This window comes from Macaca fascicularis, chromosome 2 (assembly GCF_037993035.2).
Source record: "Macaca fascicularis isolate 582-1 chromosome 2, T2T-MFA8v1.1".
Lineage (NCBI taxonomy): Eukaryota > Metazoa > Chordata > Mammalia > Primates > Cercopithecidae > Macaca > Macaca fascicularis.
The window spans coordinates 80,158,213-80,182,053 of NC_088376.1; the positions used below are offsets into that span (position 1 = coordinate 80,158,213).

The 23,841-nt window shown below is 37.5% G+C and overlaps 1 protein-coding gene across 3 annotated transcripts in view; it reads left to right on the forward strand.

The window, feature by feature from the left end:
- LOC102145424 (vitamin K-dependent protein S-like) overlaps positions 1 to 23,841 on the forward strand; it is a 602,541-nt gene that overhangs the window by 486,536 nt on the left and 92,164 nt on the right. For all 3 annotated transcript variants that reach the window (XM_065540145.2, XM_074033738.1, XM_074033739.1), the window contains one exon: positions 9,468 to 9,590. In XM_065540145.2, coding sequence (XP_065396217.1) covers positions 9,468 to 9,590 — 123 coding nt within the window. The remainder of the gene's footprint in view (positions 1 to 9,467; positions 9,591 to 23,841) is intronic.

Genomic DNA, 23,841 nt, shown 5'->3' on the forward strand with positions numbered 1-23,841 from the left:
GATTTCTGCATTTTCAACTGAGGTACTGGGTTCATCTCATTGGGGAGTGCCGGACGATCAGTGCTGGTCAGCTGCTGCAGCCCGACCAGCGATAGCTGAAGCAGGGCGAGGCATCGCCTCACCTGGGAAGCGCAAGGGGGAAGGGAATCCCTTTTCCTAGCCAGGGGAACTGAGACACACAGCACCTGGAAAATGGGGTAACTCCCACCCCAATACTGCGCTTTAAGCAAACAGGCACACCAGGAGATCATATCCCACACCTGGCCTGGAGGGTCCCACACCCACAGAGCCTCCCTCATTGCTAGTACAGCAGTCTGTGATCTACCTGCAAGGCAGCAGCGAGGCTGGGGGAGGGGCGCCCGCCATTGCTGAGGCTTAAGTAGGTAAACAAAGCTGCTGGGAAGCTCGAACTGGGTGGAGCTCACAGCAGCTCAAGGAAACCTGCCTGTCTCTGTAGACTCCACCTCTGGGGACAGGGCAATAACAAACACAGCGGAAACCTCTACAGATGCAAACGACTCTGTCTGACAGCTTTGAAGAGAGCAGTGGATCTCCCAACACGGAGGCTGAGATCTGAGAAGGGACAGACTCCCTGCTCAAGTGGGTCCCTGACCCCTGAGTAGCCTAACTGGGAGACATCCCCCACTAGGGGCAGTCTGACACCCCACACCTCACAAGGTGGAGTACACCCCTGAGAGGAAGCTTCCAAAGCAACAATCAGACAGGTACACTCGCTGTTCAGAAATATTCTATCTTCTGCAGCCTCTGCTGCTGATACCCAGGCAAACAGGGTCTGGAGTGGACCTCAAGCAATCTCCAACAGACCTACAGCTGAGGGTCCTGACTGTTAGAAGGAAAACTATCAAACAGGAAGGACACCTACACCAAAACCCCATCAGTACATCACCATCATCAAGACCAGAGGCAGATAAAACCACAAAGATGGGGAAAAAGCAGGGCAGAAAAGCTGGAAATTCAAAAAATAAGAGCGCATCTCCCCTGGCAAAGGAGCGCAGCTCATCGCCAGCAACGGATCAAAGCTGGACGGAGAATGACATTGACGAGATGAGAGAAGAAGGCTTCAGTCCATCAAATTTCTCAGTGCTAAAGGAGGAATTACGTACCCAGCGCAAAGAAACTAAAAATCTTGAAAAAAAAGTGGAAGAATTGATGGCTAGAGTAAATAATGCAGAGAAGGTCATAAACGAAATGAAAGAGATGAAAACCATGACATGAGAAATACGTGACAAATGCACAAGCTTCAGTAACCGACTCGATCAACTGGAAGAAAGAGTATCAGCGACTGAGGATCATATGAACGAAATGAAGCGAGAAGAGAAACCAAAAGAAAAAAGAAGAAAAAGAAATGAACAAAGCCTGCAAGAAGTATGGGATTATGTAAAAAGACCAAATCTACGTCTGATTGGGGTGCCTGAAAGTGAGGGGGAAAATGGAACCAAGTTGGAAAACACACTTCAGGATATCATCCAGGAGAACTTCCCCAACCTACTAGGGCAGGCCAACATTCAAATCCAGGAAATACAGAGAACGCCACAAAGATACGCCTCGAGAAGAGCAACTCCAAGACACATAATTGCCAGATTCACCAAAGTTGAAATGAAGGAAAAAATCTTAAGGGCAGCCAGAGAGAAAGGTCGGGTTACCCACAAAGGGAAGCCCATCAGAATAACAGCAGATCTCTCAGCAGAAACTCTACAAGCCAGAAGAGAGTGGGGGCCAATATTCAACATTCTTAAAGAAAAGAATTTTAAACCCAGAATTTCATATCCAACCAAACTAAGTTTCATAAGTGAAGGAGAAATAAAATCCTTTACAGATAAGCAAATGCTTAGAGATTTTGTCACCACCGGGCCTGCCTTACAAGAGACCCTGAAGGAAGCACTAAATATGGAAAGGAACAACTGGTACCAGCCATTGCAAAACAATGCCAAAATGTAAAGACCATTTAGGCTAGGAAGAAACTGCATCAAGTAACGAGCAAAATAACCAGTTAATATCATAATGGCAGGATCAAGTTCACACATAACAATCTTAACCTTAAATGTAAATGGACTAAATGCTCCAATTAAAAGACACAGACTGGCAAACTGGATAAAGAGTCAAGACCCATCAGTCTGCTGTATTCAGGAGACCCATCTCACACGCAGAGACACACATAGGCTCAAAATAAAGGGATGGAGGAAGATTTACCAAGCAAATGGAGAACAAAAAAAAGCGGGGGTTGCAATACTAGTCTCTGATAAAACAGACTTTAAACCATCAAAGATCAAAAGAGACAAAGAAGGCCATTACATAATGGTAAAGGGATCAATTCAACAGGAAGAGCTAACTATCCTAAATATATATGCACCCAATACAGGAGCACCCAGATTCATAAAGCAAGTCCTTAGAGACTTACAAAGAGACTTAGACTCCCATACAATAATAATGGGAGACTTCAACACTCCACTGTCAACATTAGACAGATCAACGAGACAGAAAGTTAACAAGGATATCCAGGAATTGAACTCATCTCTGCAGCAAGCAGACCTAATAGACATCTATAGAACTCTCCACCCCAAATCAACAGAATATACATTCTTCTCAGCACCACATCATACTTACTCCAAAATCGACCACGTAATTGGAAGTAAAGCACTCCTCAGCAAATGTACAAGAACAGAAATTATAACAAACTGTCTCTCAGACCACAGTGCAATCAAACTAGAACTCAGGACTAAGAAACTCAATCAAAACCACTCAACTACATGGAAACTGAACAACCTGCTCCTGAATGACTACTGGGTACATAACGAAATGAAGGCAGAAATAAAGATATTCTTTGAAACCAATGAGAACAAAGATACAACATACCAGAATCTCTGGGACACATTTAAAGCAGTGTGTAGAGGGAAATTTATAGCACTAAATGCCCACAAGAGAAAGCAGGAAAGATCTAAAATTGACACTCTAACATCGCAATTAAAAGAACTAGAGAAGCAAGAGCAAACACATTCGAAAGCTAGCAGAAGGCAAGAAATAACTAAGATCAGAGCAGAACTGAAGGAGATAGAGACACAAAAAACCCTCCAAAAAATCAATGAATCCAGGAGTTGGTTTTTTGAAAAGATCAACAAAATTGACAGACCACTAGCAAGACTAATAAAGAAGAAAAGAGAGAAGAATCAAATCGACGCAATTAAAAATGATAAAGGGGATATCACCACCGACCCCACAGAAATACAAACTACCATCAGAGAATACTATAAACACCTCTACGCAAATAAACTGGAAAATCTAGAAGAAATGGATAATTTCCTGGACACTTACACTCTTCCAAGACTAAACCAGGAAGAAGTTGAATCCCTGAATAGACCAATAGTAGGCTCTGAAATTGAGGCAATAATTAATAGCCTACCAACCAAAAAACGTCCAGGACCAGATGGATTCACAGCTGAATTCTACCAGAGGTACAAGGAGGAGTTGGTACCATTCCTTCTGAAACTATTCCAATCAACAGAAAAAGAGGGAATCCTCCCTACCTCATTTATGAGGCCAACATCATCCTGATACCAAAGCCTGGCAGAGACACAACAAAAAAAGAAAATTTTAGACCAATATCCCTGATGAACATCGATGCAAAAATCCTCAATAAAATACTGGCAAACCGGATTCAGCAACACATCAAAAAGCTTATCCACCATGATCAAGTGGGCTTCATCCCTGGGATGCAAGGCTGGTTCAACATTCGCAAATCAATAAACATAATCCAGCATATAAACAGAACCAAAGACAAGAACACATGATTATCTCAATAGATGCAGAAAAGGCTTTTGACAAAATTCAACATCCCTTCATGCTAAAAACGCTCAATAAATTCGGTATTGATGGAACGTACCTCAAAATAATAAGAGCTATTTATGACAAACCCACAGCCAATATCATACTGAATTGGCAAAAACTGGAAAAATTCCCTTTGAAAACTGGCACAAGACAGGGATGCCCTCTCTCACCACTCCTATTCAACATAGTGCTGGAAGTTCTGGCTAGGGCAATTAGGCAAGAGAAAGAAATCAAGGGTATTCAGTTAGGAAAAGAAGAAGTCAAACTGTCCCTGTTTGCACATGATATGATTGTATATTTAGAAAATCCCATTGTCTCAGCCCAAAATCTCCTTAAGCTGATAAGCAACTTCAGCAAAGTCTCAGGATACAAAATTAATGTGCAAAAATCACGAGCATTCTTATACACCAGTAACAGACAAACAGAGAGCCAAATCAGGAATGAACTTCCATTCACAATTGCTTCAAAGAGAATAAAATACCTAGGAATCCAACTTACAAGGGATGTAAAGGACCTCTTCAAGGAGAACTACAAACCACTGCTCAGTGAAATCAAAGAGGACACAAACAAATGGAAGAACATACCATGCTCATGGATAGGAAGAATCAATATTGTGAAAATGGCCATACTGCCCAAGGTTATTTATAGATTCAATGCCATCCCCATCAAGCTACCAATGAGTTTCTTCACAGAATTGGAAAAAACTGCTTTAAAGTTCATATGGAACCAAAAAAGAGCCCGCATCTCCAAGACAATCCTAAGTCAAAAGAACAAAGCTGGAGGCATCATGCTACCTGACTTCAAACTAGACTACAAGGCTACAGTAACCAAAACAGCATGGTACTGGTATCAAAACAGAGATATAGACCAATGGAACAGAACAGAGTCCTCAGAAATAATACCACACATCTACAGCCATCTGATCTTTGACAAACCTGAGAGAAACAAGAAATGGGGAAAGGATTCCCTATTTAATAAATGGTGCTGGGAAAATTGGCTAGCCATAAGTAGAAAGCTGAAACTGGATCCTTTCCTTACTCCTTATACGAAAATTAATTCAAGATGGATTAGAGACTTAAATGTTAGACCTAATACCATAAAAATCCTAGAGGAAAACCTAGGTAGTACCATTCAGGACATAGGCATGGGCAAAGACTTCATGTCTAAAACACCAAAAGCAACGGCAGCAAAAGCCAAAATTGACAAATGGGATCTCATTAAACTAAAGAGCTTCTGCACAGCAAAAGAAACTACCATCAGAGTTAACAGGCAACCTACAGAATGGGAGAAAATTTTTGCAATCTACTCATCTGAAAAAGGGCTAATATCCAGAACCTACAAAGAACTCAAACAAATTTACAAGAAAAAAACAAACAACCCCATCAAAAAGTGGGCAAAGGATATGAACAGACATTTCTCAAAAGAAGACATTCATACAGCCAACAGACACATGAAAAAATGCTCATCATCACTGGCCATCAGAGAAATGCAAATCAAAACCACAATGAGATACCATCTCACACCAGTTAGAATGGCGATCATTAAAAAGTCAGGAAACAACAGGTGCTGGAGGGGATGTGGAGAAATAGGAACACTTTTACACTGTTGGTGGGATTGTAAACTAGTTCAACCATTATGGAAAACAGTATGGCGATTCCTCAAGGATCTAGAACTAGATGTACCATATGACCCAGCCATCCCATTACTGGGTATATACCCAAAGGATTATAAATTATGCTGCTATAAAGACACATGCACACGTATGTTTATTGCAGCACTATTCACAATAGCAAAGACTTGGAATCAACCCAAATGTCCATCAGTGACAGATTGGATTAAGAAAATGTGGCACATATACACCATGGAATACTATGCGGCCATCAAAAAGGATGAGTTTGTGTCCTTTGTAGGGACATGGATGCAGCTGGAAACCATCATTCTTAGCAAACTATCACAAGAACAGAAAACCAAACACCGCATGTTCTCACTCATAGGTGGGAACTGAACAATGAGATCACTTGGACTCAGGAAGGGGAACATCACACACAGGGGCCTATCATGGGGAGGGGGGAGGGGGGAGGGATTGCATTGGGAGTTATACCTGATGTAAATGACGAGTTGATGGGTGCAGCACAGCAACATGGCACAAGTATACATATGTAACAAACCTGCACGTTACGCACATGTACCCTACAACTTAAAGTATAATAATAATAAATAAATTTAAAAAAATAAAATAAAATAAAATAAAATAAAATAAAATAAAATCTCAAGCATTACCATATACCAAAATCTGAGATATGAATAGGAAAAACATCACAGCACAGTACATGTGGCCATCACTATCATCTCATTTTATAGATGAGGAAACTGAGTCTCAGAGAGGCAAGGTAACTGGCTAATAAGTTTCAACACTGTTTTTTCCCAAGACTATTTGACTCAAAATACAGAGAAAGTTTGGTTTGCGTGTGTGTGTGCGTGTGTGTGTGTGTGTGTGTGTGTGTTATGCATGCTTATTTCAACTATGGTATAGTACTTTAATTAAAATTCTAGGACATATTAAGAATATAAACATGTTAGGCTGGGTGCAGTGGCTCACACATGTAATTCCAGCACTTTGGGAGGCCAAGCCGGGTGGATCACCTGAGGCCAGGAGCTGGAGACCCGCCTGGCCAACATGGTGAAACCCCGTCTCTACTGAAAATACAAAAATTATTCAGGTGTGGTGGCGGGCACCTGTAATCCCACCTACTCAGGAGGCTGAGACAGAAGAATCACTTGAACTCCATGGGTGGAGGTTGCAGTGAGCCAAGATCACACCACTGCACTTCAGCCTGGGCGACACAGCGAGACTCAAAAAAAAAAAAAAAAAAAGAATATGAACACATTAAAACATATTAAAAAGAACACTCATTCTCAAAATCTATGCCCACTCTTATCTTTGGAATGGACTCAGTGATTTTTCTTATTTTCACTAACTTTGTTTCTTTTGTCAGAAAACTATTGAAGTTTGGTGGGTGGGTCAAGGGAGGTGGTCATACTATATTGTTTTCTTTAAAATTTGTTTTCATTACGTAAGTAACAACTGGATAACTTTTTCTTGTAAAACATTAGAACATCATAGATGTGACTAAATCGTTTTGTCCAACATAGCCCCATGCATACCCTGCACTAAACCCATTTGAATACATTTTCTCCCCCTTCAGAAGTAGCATCCTTTAAGACATTTTCAATGTATTTAAATATATATGGCACATTGCAATAACTCTTGAGAATGGCAAAATCATTTGTGATCTAAAGCTTAGTATGCTCAAAAATTAAGAGTTGTACTTATGTCTGTCACTGATGGACATTTGGGTTGATTCCAAGTCTCTGCTATTGTGAATAGTGCTGCAATAAACATACGTGTGCATGTGTCTTTATAGCAGCATGATTTAAAATCCTTTGGGTATATACCCAGTAATGGGATGGCTGGGTCATATGGTACTTCTAAGAAAATGTGGCACATATACACCATGGAATACTATGCAGCCATAAAAAAGGATGAGTTTGTGTCCTTTGTAGGAACATGGATGCAGCTGGAAACCATCATTCTCAGCAAACTATCGCAAGAACAGAAAACCAAGCACCGCATGTTCTCACTCATAGGTGGGAACTGAACAATGAGATCACTTGGACTCGGGAAGGGGAACATCACACACCAGGGCCTATCATGGGGGTGGGGGGAAGGATTGCATTGGGAGTTATACCTGATGTAAATGACGAGTTGATAGGTGCTGACAAGTTGATGGGTGCAGCACACCAACATGGCACAAGTATACATATGTAACAAACCTGCATGTTATGCATATGTACCCCAGAACTTAAAGTATAATAATAATAAAAAAAAAAAGAGTTGTACTTATGTCTAAAATTTTAAAGCCTGGGAAGGATATCTAATTCGGGGTTTAACAGAATTAAGATTCAAAATTGTATCTTAACTCCACAGAATAATACCCTAAAGTCAGAAAGATAAAAATTTAGCCAGCATAAATATTGAACCCTGCATAAAAATACAAGTAACACATAGAGAATTCTGGTTTAACATTAGTTTATATGAAAAAGACCTAGAGGTTGGTTATCACAGACTCAAAACGTAATAAAAATCCTAGCACTTTGAAAAGTCAATAATTCTTATCTTTAAAATAAGATTCCTTTGAAAATATCAGCAATTATACCAGAATATCTACTTTTTAAAGGAAAATACTAAATTGTGTAAAATAGTGAGAACTAGTAGTTTTTAAGTATCGGATTTATTTGATGACTTATATCTTCTTTGTATATATTTTGTCTCCTTTATTTAAAAAATTCAATGCCAAGTAAAAGAAAACTCTTTTGCTTCCCTTAGGTCATATCCTCTAGTCTTTATTACAGTACAAAGCACTCATTACAGATCATAGGATTTCAGCCTGAAAAGGTGCTATGAGTCATTGCAATAGTAATACTTCTCCATTTTGATGTCTTCTTGAATAAGGATCTTGCCCTATGGAATTTATGCTGCTTGTTGTAATGCTGATTGTCTAGTAGATTGACTATATTTTAGTGAAGAATGTTCATTCCTAATATTCTTGCTGGAATATCTGAGATTGGGAGCAGGGAAAACTATCTATTAGCAGGCATTCTATCCATTAGACACATGCGTTGCTATGCTAAATCTCCACCTTTCTGAAAGATGATTATTTCTTTGAAACTTGTCAAAAGTCATAGGTTTTTATTTAAAAATAAATCCCCAAACAAGAGCATTTAGAATTTCTTTATCCACCAGCTACCTGAAAATACCTCCCTAGGTTTATGGCTATCTTCTTTTTGTGATTTTAGATACACAAGTACTGATTACACAGGGTACAAGGAAGTGTAGCTTCTGAGAGAGAAATTGATTTTTCTTTTCGAAACAGAAGATAAACATCATAATTCATTTATCATGACCTTGGCTGATCTTAAGACATAGGTGATCATGAATCTTGACCTCTTTCTATTTTTTTCTAAAATTAAAGTAACCACCCATATAAACATGGTATTTCTGAAAATGGCATCTTGAGTGAGAAGGAAGAAGCTGAATCAGTGACACAAATGTATATTTTTAAGAACACCAAACCATGGTTTCATTTTAATTTATCTGTCTCTGCCCTGATGTTCATCATAGCACATGAGAAGGAGATTCAAGGTCTTGACTCTATTACTGGCTTTATTCAGCAGTGCCAGACCAATAATAGGTGTTTATCTACTAGCGTGTGTTGCTCCTGATAGAGTAGCTTATTGTAATTCTCCCCTCCAGTTTTCCTTCCCCAAGGAAATACCTATATCTCAAATCTGTCTAATTAACCAATATTTGAAGAATAGAAAATTATGAGCAATCCCTATGCTCATCATTGATGGGCTTTAAAAAGCTCAATAAAGTTTCTAGGTACATTTTCTTGTTTACACGATGAAACAAAATGGATCAAATAAGCAAAGATTTGTGGCAACAGAGCTGGTGCCTTTGTACAATATAACACATACTGTGTATCAAAGAAATATTGTGCCACTTCTTCGAAGCTGACATTGGAATGACATTGTAATCCTGACCATCTGTCTTCCTCCTCTAGATGTCGATGAATGTGCGGTGGTGAATGGAGGCTGCCAGCAGCGGTGTATTAACACTCTGGGCACCTTCCACTGGGAATGTGATACGGGATGGAGACTGCACGCTGACGAATGCACCTGCATAAGTGAGTAAATATTAGAACCAGCTTGAAGCCGTTTTCAGTGAAAATCGACCTGCCCATGTAGAGGCAGGAAGGAAAGGTTTTTCTATTGTAAAAATATCTATAGAAGCTGACAGTTTTTAGTACAATTCTATCCCTTAGGATTTTTTTAAAAAGATATTTTGCTATTAAAAGACTACCAGACAAAAAATGAGGAAGGAGATATAGAAATTAACATTCACAAGCAAACCTTGAATCCCCAAATATGTGAATATTTCTGTAACATATAATTTCTACCATATACAGCAGAGTACACATTTGTTAGTTGTTGCTTATATACAAGCACGCATAGAACTACAATAAAGTGAAGATACTGGGCCATTATAATTACTGGCAACAATGTCACTCATTTTAGACTAGACAGAACTAGACTCGGAACACCCTGATTAGAATTCAAGCCCCAGCAAAATTACAGCAGATTATATGCCAAGGATATTAGGATTGTTCAAGCACAGTCAAAACTACACACATGAAATCTGAAATTCTGTATGCTCATTGTGCATCAAAATGTCTTAATACTAGTTGGGGGTGGTAGGATTATTTTTGTCTTTGTATTTTTCTGAATTTTCTAAACTTCTTAAAATGGGCATATGGCACTTTCATAAACAGAAAAAAAAAAAAAACTTTAAAAATGCTATGTTTCCTGTATGACTTGTAAATGTTCGTTGTTGTTTTAACTGAAGTAATTTACATAAATTTTTTTTTCATTAAGTGATGATTCTCAGATCACATAAAAATGCATTCTAACTTCATCTCCAGGTCCCTTTTGAAAATATTTATATTAAAAAAGTAGCACTTTGTACAGCACAATTTAATTGCTGGCTTTTTGTTGATACGGTTTGTTAACTAGTTCATCCATACAAAATTGTTAGTATCTTATAATGTAGTATATAATTATGAAACTTGGAATTGAAATCAGCCAATTTCAACTAGCTGTTTAACATATACACCTCCTTCTTCTTCTTAGCATATCTTTTGAGGAATAAAAAAAAATGGCAATGCAAACAGGTAAAGATGTCCTATTCATAGATCTGATTTTGATATAAGAAAACAGGTTCTGAGAGAAAAAGAAAAAACATCCTTGAATTCAAGTGAAGATACAAACAAAAGTCATATCCTAGGCTTCAAGCAGCTCAGTATCATAATGATTGTATTGATAGCAAGCACAGGTTGGGGGACATTAATATATGCATATTTAAATCAAAACAACCCTTTCTTGTTGTGGGATTACTGGTTTTAGCTGGAAGAATCCCTTTCCATCCTCATTTCCAATCTGCAAAGTCTCCAGCTGGTAACGTCTTTAAACTGCCACTATAACTTCTCTCAATCACAAAATACATAAGAGCAGCAGGATTATTTATACATGCAGATGGGATATTTATCAGTAAAAGTTTACCTGGTAAATTTCAGTTTCTGATATAAAAATTTTTTGCAAAGCAGTGATTTATATTAATCTACAATATCTAGTCTTTGTGATAAGGCAAAATAAACACTCTAGTCACCAACTAAATTGTGTTTATAGGTATAATTAATTTGGCAATTCCTAGTTATTTCTTAGTAAAATCATTAAATTCTTCCCTTGTTCCTTTCCATCAGTGTCCTTGAATTTTTCAGTTTTTTTAAGGACATCAGGTCAAAAGTGGAATTGGACAAGGATATTGTAGGTTATCCTTTCTATTTCTATTCCTTAAAAGCTGATCATTATTGTACATATACATGGGCACTATGATAATAGCTTACTTGCAGCTCCATATGCTGATCTCCTTATGCAGAATCTTAACATGGGGAAAAATTAAATTTATATATGCATACTGATACACATATACATCTCCCATTACATGTGTGTGTGTGTGTATACACACACACACACACATATATATAGAGAGAGAGAGAGAATTAAGCTAATAAGAAAGGTAGATTTCGTGACTGCCATCATTTAAAGTGTTTAACCCCTCGATGTCATTCTACAGAAGTTACTGGACTAAAAGCCCAGCACTTGACCCTTGAAAAAATTTTGATGCCCTTTCCACTTACTACACTGAAGTTTTGGTTTCAAAGGGTGGGCTTAAGAATTTCAGCTGACACAGTTTACATTTACAGCAGTCTTTTTAAAAGGAGCCCAACAACAACTAAAGCACATTATATTGAAATATACATAATGTGTAAGATTAAGAACAATAATGATTTGCTTATTTGTTCTGAAAAAAATGGTTTATTGCAAAGAATTGACTTTCAGGCTGGTCTGTATTCTGGGCTATCTTGTAAAAGGGGTAAGTTTTTTTTTACTTTAATTTATTTATCTATTTTTGAAATTTCAACTTTTATTTTCGATTCATGGGGTACATGTGCAGGTTTGTAACATGGGAATACTGTGTGATGCTAAGGTTTGGGTTGCAATTGATCCATCACTCAGGCAGTGAGCATAGTGCTCAACAGGTAGTTTTTCAACTCTTCCCCTCAACAAGTAGTTCCCCATGTCTATTGTTCCCATCCTTATGTCCAAGTGCATTCACTGTTTAGCTCCCACTTATAAGTGAAAAATATGTGATATTTGGTACTCTGTTTCTGTATTAATTCACTTAGGATAATGGCCTCCAGCTACATCCATGTTACTGCAAAGGATATGGTTTTGTTCTTTTACATGGCTGCATAGTATTCCATGGTGTATATGTACCACATTTTCTTTATGCGGCCCACCGCTGATGGGCATCTGGGTTGATTTCATGTCTTTGCTATTGTGAATACTGCTGCCATGAACATTCGAGTGAACATATCTTTTTGGTTGGAGAATTTCGTTTCCTTTGGGTGTATACCCAGTAATGGGATTGCTGGGTTGAATGGTTGTCCTACTTTTAATTGAGATATCTCCAAACTGCTCTCCACTAATAGTGATATTTTTTTAAAAACGAAACCATTAAATTGTCTCACATTCCCTTTGAGATTTTTTGCCTGGTAGAAAGCTGAATATGGTGGTTGGTGTTTAATAGGAGATTGTAATAGATGGAAGTTTATTATGATTCACAATAGCATCACAGAGAAGAAGATAAAGTTATGAAATGTTGTGATTTTGCCACATTAGAGTACTTGAAATTAAGTGCCTCCATTTCTTCCTTCCTCTTTTCCTTCTTTTCTTTCCTTTTCCCCATTCTGCTTACTAGTCATAGGATGAGACTAGTGTGACTTTTTGAGTTATAACCTCTGGTGCTTTTTGTACTTTATCTTAATCAAAACTACAATAAAGTAAACTCTCCACACACAGACACTTACAGAGTTTCAGATGGCTTCATTTCAAAAGGGTCTTCTTTCTCAGGGCTGTGCTCTTGTGGTGGTGTGTGTGTGGTGCTGACCAGTCAGCCTCCGTCAGAACAATCAAGCAGCACAGAGTGGTGTAAGGGAAGGAGTCCATGGCAGCTAGCTAAGGTGGCAGGAAGTATGAGTGCACAGGGCACGTGGCTCACCATACAAGCTGCTTGGACTGCTGATACAATGGGATCACAATAAATCTGGGGATCTTGGTTTAGTGGACCGCAGTTCGAACCCATGGATTTGTCTGCAAATTTTTGGAATGCGCCATTGCTTTGGAGGCCAGGGCCTTTCCTAGATTCTTTAAGATGTCTATGGCACCCCCAAAATACCCCACATATATTTTTGTCATTATGATGTCACTTCTTAAAAAGTATATAGGAGAAGGATCTCATGACATTGTTATATCATGATATTGTCTCATGATACTGTCATATAGTTTGATGCAAAACTGTGCAGTGAATGCTTCTCTCAACAGCTTTCTTTATAATGGGATTTGAGACTTGGAGCCTCAGTCCCTGTCCTTGAGAAGCACTGCCCCTGACCCACTGTCATTTCTCCTGAAACACAGCATCAGGAAAACCAGCCTGAAGGGATGCCCCACGTGTGAGGAGCATCATGGCAAGTGAAAGTAGCTGCACTTTGTTGATGGAAGGGTGCAGACACAGCATGGGGAAGCAGACAAAAGTGGAATTCTTGTCACATTTGTTTTGCTATTGGTGTTCTCCCTTAGCATGCATATTATGGAATCATTTTTATATTTTTAAATTTTCTTTTATGTGGAGAGCAGCAGTTTAAAGGATGGAAAATAGATTCTAGCAATCACCAGAAAGACAGAGAAATTTATGTTCAGATTAGTGAACACTGAATCTCATCTATGTGGTCTAGGGACTGTGGCACAATAAAATTCAAGTTGGCATGTGACCTTAAGCAAGTCATTTAATCTCTCTACACCCTGGCTGCCTCCTGTGCAAAACAGAAATTGGACAATTGGGCTTAAAATTCATCACTAAGGTGTTATAATTTTATAGTTTCTAAAATTACTAGTTCATTATAAATCATCTGCTAACTTGAATTTTTAAAACTTCTACTGAATCAGGCATAAGTATTTTATAGAGCTCTAATTTTATTTAAAAAGTGTTGAAATAACTCAGACTCTATTATAGAGTATAAGCATAAAAGCAGTGTGAGAATTTTGTGATCTAGTTTAATAAAAATGAATGAGTAACTTGTACGTTTTTCTTGGAAAAAAAAAAATTTGGTGCTTTTGTTACAATACTGTTTTCCATATCACAGAATAATATCTGGAGGGGGCCCAAGGATTATGGTAGTCCAATTTCCTATCTTAGAGATAGAAAGTCTGAGAGAGAAAGAGATCAAGTAAGTAAATTACTGTGAGAAAGGAAAATTTAGTCTTCAGGAAATCCTGGCTAATCTCACTCCTGATCCTATGACCTCAAATAACTTCTGTTCAATTTTGTTTTGTTTTGTTTTGTTTTGTTTTGTTTTGTTTTGAGAGAGTCTCTCTCTGTCACCCAAGTTGGAGTGCAATGATGTGATTTTTGCTCACTGCAGTCTGCCCTTCCTGGGCTCAAATGATTCTCCTGCCTCAGCCTCCCAAGCACTTGGGACAACAAGCACGCAACACCATGCCTGGCTAATTTTTGTATTTTTAGTAGAGATAAGGTTTCACCATGTTGGCCAGACTGGTCTCAAACTCCTGGCCTCATATGATCTGCCTGTCTCATCTGTTCAATATGTTTTAAAAGACTAAGATTAATCATGAAAGCACTGCTAAAATAAATTCTTACATTACATTTTAGTAAACACAGCTAAGTGTTAAAACAATTTTTTTAAGGTAGCTATTGAAGAAATAAATCTACTTTTTATCATCTATTGTCATTTCAGTCTTATCACTTATCTCCTAGATTTCTGTGATATGCTCCAACAAAACCTGGCTACTCTCAGTTCTCTAAGTAAGTCGTGCCTTTTTCTGCTTCTGCACTTTGCTTTACTCTTAGCCTAGAAATTAGCTTACCCCCAAGTCTCTGCCTATCAAAACTACACTTACTATGTTCCATGTCAAATGACCTGTAATTCCTTCTCTGATTACGACTGCCAAAGGCATTCTCTTTATCTGAAATATCAAGCAATTTTATTTGTGTTGGTTTAATAATACATCATAATATATAGACTTATAAATGTATAATTGAGTTTCAGACTAAATGAAAGACACCGATGACCTTTTAATTGTCAACTTTAAGTGGAATCTGTTCCATTCTCTTCGTGATAGCTGTTAACCACTAATTCTTCCTTTTGAGTTCATGACAGTGCAATTTTCACTTTCAATTGCTGCTTCTCTGTACTTTCACTCTGGTTACCAGGGTTCTGACTTGGAGTTATCATCTGTGTCTCTCCTCTGTTCTCCTTTATTCACCCTTCCTCTAGTCTATCTTCATTTTACTCTTCTATTTTTATACATAATACTTGCAAAATAGTTAGAATATTCCCTTGCACATTGTATTACTTAAATATCACCTATTAGAATATAGAAAATACAATGACTTCACCCAGATGGATTTGCTTATTAGAGAAAACTTAAAGTTGTTCTGTTCCAGTATTTCTAGCTTTTGAAACGTTGCTGATATTCTCCTTTACAAAACACATTGTCTTTCGATAGTTGTTAAATGGTGGGTTTTTCATGGTTGAGAGGCAGGGGCTAGTAGATATAGCTAAATATGAGAAGTAATGGTAATGTAGAATAAACTGCTTTTATTATTAGAGGATGTTTCTTACGAGCCAGGAATTACATGCTAAAATAATTTATATTACCCATATTTTCAGTATTTAACTGTGTAGTTTACATTTTAAGTAACTTGTAACGTTTTGGCTATAATTTGATATACCTCACAAAATCTTTCTTGAATTTTTATTTTTAATAACAACCTTGTGAAACATGCTCAGCTCAGATCTCCATTCATAATCATGTTCTTTCCTTGATGTATTTGCTGAAATTGGCCTTCCCAGAGGGATGAAATAATTAAATGATTCAAAGTTTTAATGCTTGCATAGTTCTCCTACTGCTCTTTCATGACTTCAGTACATAGGTTTATTAACATCTGCATTCATAAAAAAACAAGTGGAATCTGATGTCTGCATAGAGAAACCTTAGATAAAGAACATTTTAATTACTTCAGTCTCTGATACAAGAATTGTTTATTTCCAGTTGCAGGGAATGATTAGGATCTGTTTTTGTTCACTGGTCTTCTTTTAGAAGTCCAATGTGCTATTCATTGCACAATGGAACCCCGTGACCCCTTTTCAGTCTCACTAAATAAAAAAAAAGAAGAAGAAAGATGACCTAGAAAATATAATCTAAAGATTTTAGATATTTTGTTTGTGGTCAAGTGTGAAACATGGTGCAGTCAATGTGATACTTTAATGATAATTAAGCAGAAGTTGGGGGGCAAGGAGAGGGTAGGTGTTCAAGCAAGAGCTTGTTTAAAATAAAGATGTCCTTACTAAAACTTTGAGCTTGAATACATTTTCTTATATCAGATTTTTATGAGTTTTACATGTTAAAATAATGCTAATTTTAAAAAAAGATTGAGAAAACTATTAGATGTGGTGGTCTTCACACAATGAGTTCTTTTGTTTTTGATCTCAGTGTTCTGATCACTGATGTCTCAGTTTTATTTGATAAGAGGAAGGATTCTTTCCAGGGAATGCAAAGAGATTGCCCTCAAATAGGATATGAAAGAGGTTAAAGACTTTCATTGTAACTACCTTTCAATTAGTTGCATTATTTATGAAGACAAATTAGAAACAGAATTCATTTCAGATGACAGCTGATGTCTTGAATAGGGCCATGTCAGGTAAAAAAAATTGTTTAGTTTGTCAGATTGATGGCATCTCTCCATCATTATCAGATTCGTCACCCTCTCAAGATTAAGCACTTTTGTGTGGTAGATGATAAATTTAATTCCCAAAAGTTAAATTTAAGGAACATTTTTTATCTGCCCGTCTCATTCTCAATCTGTGGCCTTAGGGAAAAATCATGAACTTAAGTTTTTCATCCAGAGCATTGAATGTTAACCCAGTTTAGTAACTTTTTACAACTACTTGAGTTTCAGGAACACATTCAGAAATCTTCCCTTTTTTTCTGTAGTTTTTGTACAATTAGGAGACTCAGGAAGGTAAGACTGACAATTTTAGATAAAGACAGACTGAGGTTTGAATCTGATTGTATCACATAAGAGTTGTGTGATCTTGGCCCAGTTACTTAGTGTCCCTGATTTTCAGAGTCCGTATCATCTCTATGTCTATGTGAATATCTATATCTACTAAAATCAGGATAATAATTCACAAAAATCATATTGTACATTGTGAAAGAGCACATACCTTATAAAGAAGAATATATATGTAACATACTATAATGGTCACCCATGGGGAATGGGGAAGATTGAGAGTGGGCTCTGGGGTTAAAAGTGAACAAATAAGAGAGGCTCTTAAAAGGACCAGGGAGTGATAAGGAATGCCTTTGTGGTGTGATGAACTCCACCTTCTGTATTGGAGATTACAACAAGACAAAATAATGAAATGTTTGCATAGTGGTCTTCACATTTGGTAACTGCCTTTTTGTACTTCTTTCTCTTTATGTGACAAGTATCTTTACATGTCTTCCTTCAGAATAATTTTTAAGATATTTTTCTAGTTCCTTTTATAAAATATATGGCATTAAATGATAAAACCCTAATATTAAGCACTATTTAATTTTGTTTTCTTGTGTTTCCTAAGTAATCCCATGGTGCATTATAGAATGCTTAACATATAGCATAAACTTACATGTGAAGAGATTAAAGTGGTAACTGACACACAGTGAATGCTCAATAAATGGTAGCTTAGATTAATGACTTATGTATCTACTCCCACATTATTTCTCACAACCCGAGCACCCATTCAATACAGAGATACTGAGAATGGGAGATTCTTCATTGCATGCCACTAGAAATCCAAGACTTTAGCTTTAAATTATTCATTCATGAAAATATACTATGGAATTTAGGACTGAGAGAAAAATGATGCTAATCTGAAAACAGTATATCTTGGGGAAAAAGTTCCCCCTCTTTCAGAATAACAATGTTAACTTTACCACATAGTTTTTGTTTATTTATTTATTTTTAGTTTTTTTATATTTTAATTTTCTTGGGTATGTAGTAGGTATATATATTTATGGGGTACGTGACATGTTTTGATACAGGCAAACAATGTGAGATAAGCACATCATGGAGAATGGGGCATCCATCCTCTCAAGCATTTATCCTTTGAGTTACAGACAATCCAATTATGCTCTTTAAGTTATTTAAACATGTACAATTAAGTTATTATTGATTATAGTCACCCTGTTATGCTATCAAATAGTAGGTCTTATTCATTCTTTCTGTACCACCCATCCCCACCTCCCCACCTCAGCCTTGCACTACCCTTGCCAGCCTCTGGTAACCATCTTCCTCCTCTCTGTGTCCATGAGTTCAATTGTTTTGATTTTTAGATCCCACAAATAAGTGAGAACATGCAACATTTATCTTTTTGTGCCTGGTTTATTTCACGTAACACAGTGGTCTCCAGTTCTATCCATATTGTTGCAAATGACTGGATCTCACTATTTTTTACGGCTAAAGAGCACTTCATTGTGTACATGAATCACATTTTATTTATCTATGCATCTGTTGATGGACATTTAGGTTGCTTCCACATCTTATATACTGTAAACAGGACTGCAACAAATATAGGAGTGCAGATATCTCTTTGATACACTGATTTCCTTTACTTTGGGTATATACCAGCAGAAGGATTGCTGGATCATATGGTAGTTCAATTTTTAGTTTTAGTTTTTTTTTTTTTTTTTTGAGGAACCTCCAAACTATTCTCCATAGTTGTTGTATGAATTTATATTCCCACCATCAGTGTACAAGGGTTCCCTTTTCTCCACATCCTTGCCAGCATTAGTTACTGCCTGTCTTTGGAATAAAAGCTATTTTTAACTAGGGTTAGATGATATCTCATTGTAGTTTTGATTTGCATTCTTCTGATGATCAACTTTACCACATAGTTTTTATATATACAAGGTGTTACGCTTTGAGCTAACGACATAACTGCTTAATAAATCAGCTTCTCCATATATAAGATGACAGTTGAGGAAAAGTAACGATACAAGTGAAATATTTAATTCAGTGCCTGACACAGAGCAAGCAAGTGAAAAATATTAGGTAATATTATTAGTGTAGTTCCACACCTTGGAACTTGGCTATAGCCATAGAACTAAGTAAAATTATGAAGGTTCAGAAACTATAAGTATAAATTTGCTTTGGTGATCACATTACTTCTATTAGGTATTTTTGTTAGTAGTTGCTATGGTGTGAATGTTTGTGATCCTAGTATTCATATGTTGAAATCCGAACCCCCAAGTTTATAGTATTTTGAGGTGGGAACATTTAGGAGTTGATTAAGTCACCAGGGTAGAATCCTCATGAATGGCTTTAGTGCCATTATAAAAAAAAAGAGGCCTGCGGGAGCTTGTTTACCCCTTCCACCGTATGGGGACACAGCAAGAAGGTACAATCTACAAAAAAGAGGTAACCTTAGCAGACATCCAATCAGCCAGTGCCTTCATCTTGGACTTCTCATTCTCTAGAACTGTGAAAAAATATTTATAAGCTGCCCAGTCTATAGTATTTTGATATAGCAGCCAAACAGACAAAGATAGTAGATTTTTAAAGCATACATTCACTGACTGTTTTAACAATCCCCCCTTTTCTTTATATCTTTTTTTGAGTTTTAGAGCAATATTCACAACTATATTTTGAATGTATAGTAATATATTCCCATTCTCATTTATCCCTGGGTTGAAGATTTATATCTCCCTTTTTCCAAAAGCACTGGAGGCAGCAAGCTACAGGAAGCTTATGCATTTTTACAGGATACGAAGTGCAGAAAGACATTAAACATAAAATAGTATTGCCTACATCTAAAAGAAGCAGAAGGAATAAGTGCTTGCAAATAGCAGATATGAGCAGAAAACTTAAATCCAAATTTAGTATCCCAATTTAGCTTCTAACTACTGACAATACAAGAATAACATGATTTCAGAGTTTGCATTTTTCTGACACAAGTCGTAGAGACATCGTTTTTGGGGGGTGGGGGGAGAAGTCAGTGATTTCATAATCTATTACCGCATACACATATTTTATTTTGCAGAGAAAATAGAAATTTTTAGCTAATGTACCTCCCAACTTTTACTCCCACCCAGAACTTTAAAATTAACTCTAAGCTCTGCCTTAATTTGCTCTTCGCTCTGAGGAAAAAGTGCTTCTGCTGTAATTTCAGGCTAATCTTCCCACCTCTGGATAGGATCTCATCTGCCCTCCTCCTTAGAACATGGCTCCATTACATGCTTCTTTTCCCTCTATCATCTTCTTTATCTGTATCTTAAAATAAAACTTCTCTCTAAAACTAGTTTTGCCAAGGTTATTGATAAATTATACACTGTTAAATTCAAGGAGTACTTTCATACCTTATTTTGCTTAATATCTTGAAAGTGATTATCTTGCCTTCTATCATAGTCTGTTTTCTGCTGCTATAACAACACACCAGAGATGGTGTAATTTATAAAGAACAGAAGTTTATTTAGCTCTCAGTTCTGGAGGCTGGAAAGTCCAAGAACATGGCACCAGCATCTGGCAATGGTCATCCCATGGCAGAAGGCAGAAGTGAGCATGTAAGGCAGAGAGCGAATGGGGACCCAACTTATCGTTTTATCAGAAGCCCATTACTGTAATAATGGCATTAATCCATTTATGAAGGCAGAGATCTTATAACCTAATCACCCCTTGAAGTTCCTATCTCCCAATACCATTACATTGGCAGTTAAATTTCAACATGAATTTTGGCAGAGACATTTAAACCATAGCACCTTCCTTCTTGACATTCTCTCTTTCTTGGATTATGGAACACAACTTTCTTTTGGTTCCCTCCCATCTCTGTGATGGTGTACCTTCTTTCAGGGAGTCTTTTCCCTCCACTCATCCTCAAAATCTTAACGATTTTCAGTATTCTAAATTTAACTCTTTCTTTTTTCCCTCCTGTGTAACCTCTTCCACTTGTGAAGCTTTACCTATTACAAGCAGCTAGCAGAGAATGATGTCCAAATCAATATTACTAAACCAAATTCTTCTTGTCTGTTGACCCACAGACTCAGCTACTGCCTGAGCTTCTTCTTGAGGAGGTCCCCTTAGCAAGGAAAACTTAGTGCGTCTAAAATTCAACACATCTTCATTCGCACATGCTCCCAACTTTTCCCTTCTCTTGTGTTAATTTTGCTTGGTGAGTGGCAGCACCTCAGGCCACTTATTCTCCAGGCCAGTGTAGTACACCAGGAGTCACTATGGTTTGAATGTCTCTGCCAAAATTCATTTTGATATTTAATTACCAATGTAATAGTATTGGGAGATGGGACCTTCAAGAGGTCATTAGGTCATAAGGTCTCTGCCTCCATGAACAGATTAATGCCGTGGCATCTCCTTACTCTGACTTTACAAATCTAGTTCTCCAGTAATACCAATAGGCCCTTCTTCTGTCACACTTCCCAAGAGCTATCTCCACTATGACTGCTTACATTAAGGCCCTCATGATCTCTTACAGAAATGTTTATTGCAATTGCCTCTTAACCAGGGTTATCATCCATACTTACTCCCTTTAACTGATTATCTAAACTACTTCCAGAGCCAAAGATGTAATTTAAAAATTATTTTACTATGCTTAAAACCTCTTATTGTTTCTACATTGCTTTTAGAATTCACCCCAAACAGTTACTATGGCTTACAAAATGATTCAGAGTCTGACTTCTGGTTACTTCTGTCGCACCTAACAAGTTTCTACTCCATACTTTATACTACAGGCTCAAACACCCAGAAAATTTGCAGCAGCCTAAGTGTACTCAGAGGATTCACATTCCTTACACTTTTCCCCTTAGTGTTCTACCTGCCAAACACACCTGTTTCTGCCACTGTTCATCCAGTAGTTTTGATAAACATCAGCACTTTCCCTTCTCTTAAGTTCTCCCTTTCTCCACTTCTTTGTCCCTAACTTCTACTTGTGTTTCAAAGCTTGCTGTGGAATCACCTCTCCTGAGAAGACTTCCCAGATCTATTCACATACTCAAAACCAAATTTGCCACCTGTTTTTAAAAATTTTAATATTATTTTAATGGCAGGACACAATAAATAGACACTCAGGCAAAAGCAGAGCTTGTTGCCACTTAAAGATCCAAATGAATTAGAGCTGCCATGCAGGGCTATACACTGAGTTATACCTGGGGCTAGGGTAACAGCAAGCTAGAACTGGAGGAGGCAGCTTATGTATGGTAACAAGGTAGGGCAGGCTAAGTTTCACCATCTATCTAAGGATTGGGAATAATTCCACAAGCCCAAGGATAGTGATATTATTCATGGGTGTTAGGTATCTAGGAAACTCTGGCAGTTGGATATGTGTGTGTTGCATCCCAGGATTGTTAGATTCCCACCAAGGTAAGTAGTTGGGGTGGGGTCTAGCAAACTGCCTGTGAAGGGGAATTAAGGTTTTTAGCCATGATTCAAAACTGGATCAGGACAGCACTTTTGAAATATTATAATACATCACCACATAGAGCCAGGATGTATCTCTAAAATAGAGCTTTTCCCAATGGGTTATAAAGCTTTCTCTTTTTGTGTGTCTCTCGCACTATACTGTAATCTCTTCTATATTCTCAATACCTAGAATGTGACTGAAATAAAGCATTTAATTTTGTTAAATGGCTATTCATTCAGTGTTCAAAATATAAAGGTCTTTGCAATTAGTTATGCTTTGTTTATAAATAGGAGCATATAGTCTCTCTTGTGAACGTCTTCCCTTAATTTGATAAGAGGAATTATATAATACATGGCTTTGGCTCCTAGGAACCCCAACACTAAGTTGAAGGCTTAACTTCAGGTTTTCTACTGAGTCTATATTCCTAATTTAACTATCATCTAGACCCTACTTCACAACATGGTTCTTGTTTTCTTCAATGATTATTTTTGTACTTTTTCCCCTCCTTTTAAACCTTAGCATTATTTATTCTATTGTAGATATGTTTTAGACTGCACACTGCCTCAAATCATATTTGGAAATAAATGGAATATAAATGTAGTAAAAATAAATTCAAGCTTAGATTTATCACCTGGTTCCTTGCAAAAAACCAACAAGTGACATGATTAACAATAGTTCAAACTTCAGGGCCGGGTGTGGTGGCTCACACCTGTAATCTGATCACCTTGGGAGGCCGAGGCAGGTGGATCATGAGGTCAGGAGTTCGAGACCAACCTGGCCAACATGGTAAAACCCCATCTCTACTAAAAATGTGAAAATTAGCAGGGCATGGTGGTATCCACCTGTAATCCCAGCTACTCAGGAGACTGAGGCAGGAGAATTGCTTAAGCCCAGGAGGCAGAGGTTGCCGTGAGCCGAAATCATGCCACTGTACTCCAGACTGGGCAACAGAGTGACATTCTGTCTAAAAAGAATAAAATATAAAATAAAAACCTTGAGATTTACCTAAGATATAAACCTGCTATTCAGTTGGGTGGTTTGCGTGTTGGTCTTTTGAAATTCTGAGTCTTTCTGTCATTGCCAGGACACAAGAGAGATGGAGCACGACAGGAGGATGAACCCTGGACACCACACCATAGAAATAGGTAGAATGCCTAGGGCTTCCCAGGACCTAGAGCCTGGTGCTGAGAGGCCACTTCATAAAGCCTAGAGCCTGGTGCTGAGAGGCCACTTCATAAAGCCTAGAGCCTGGTGCTGAGAAGCCACTATTATTAATGACAGTCAAGGG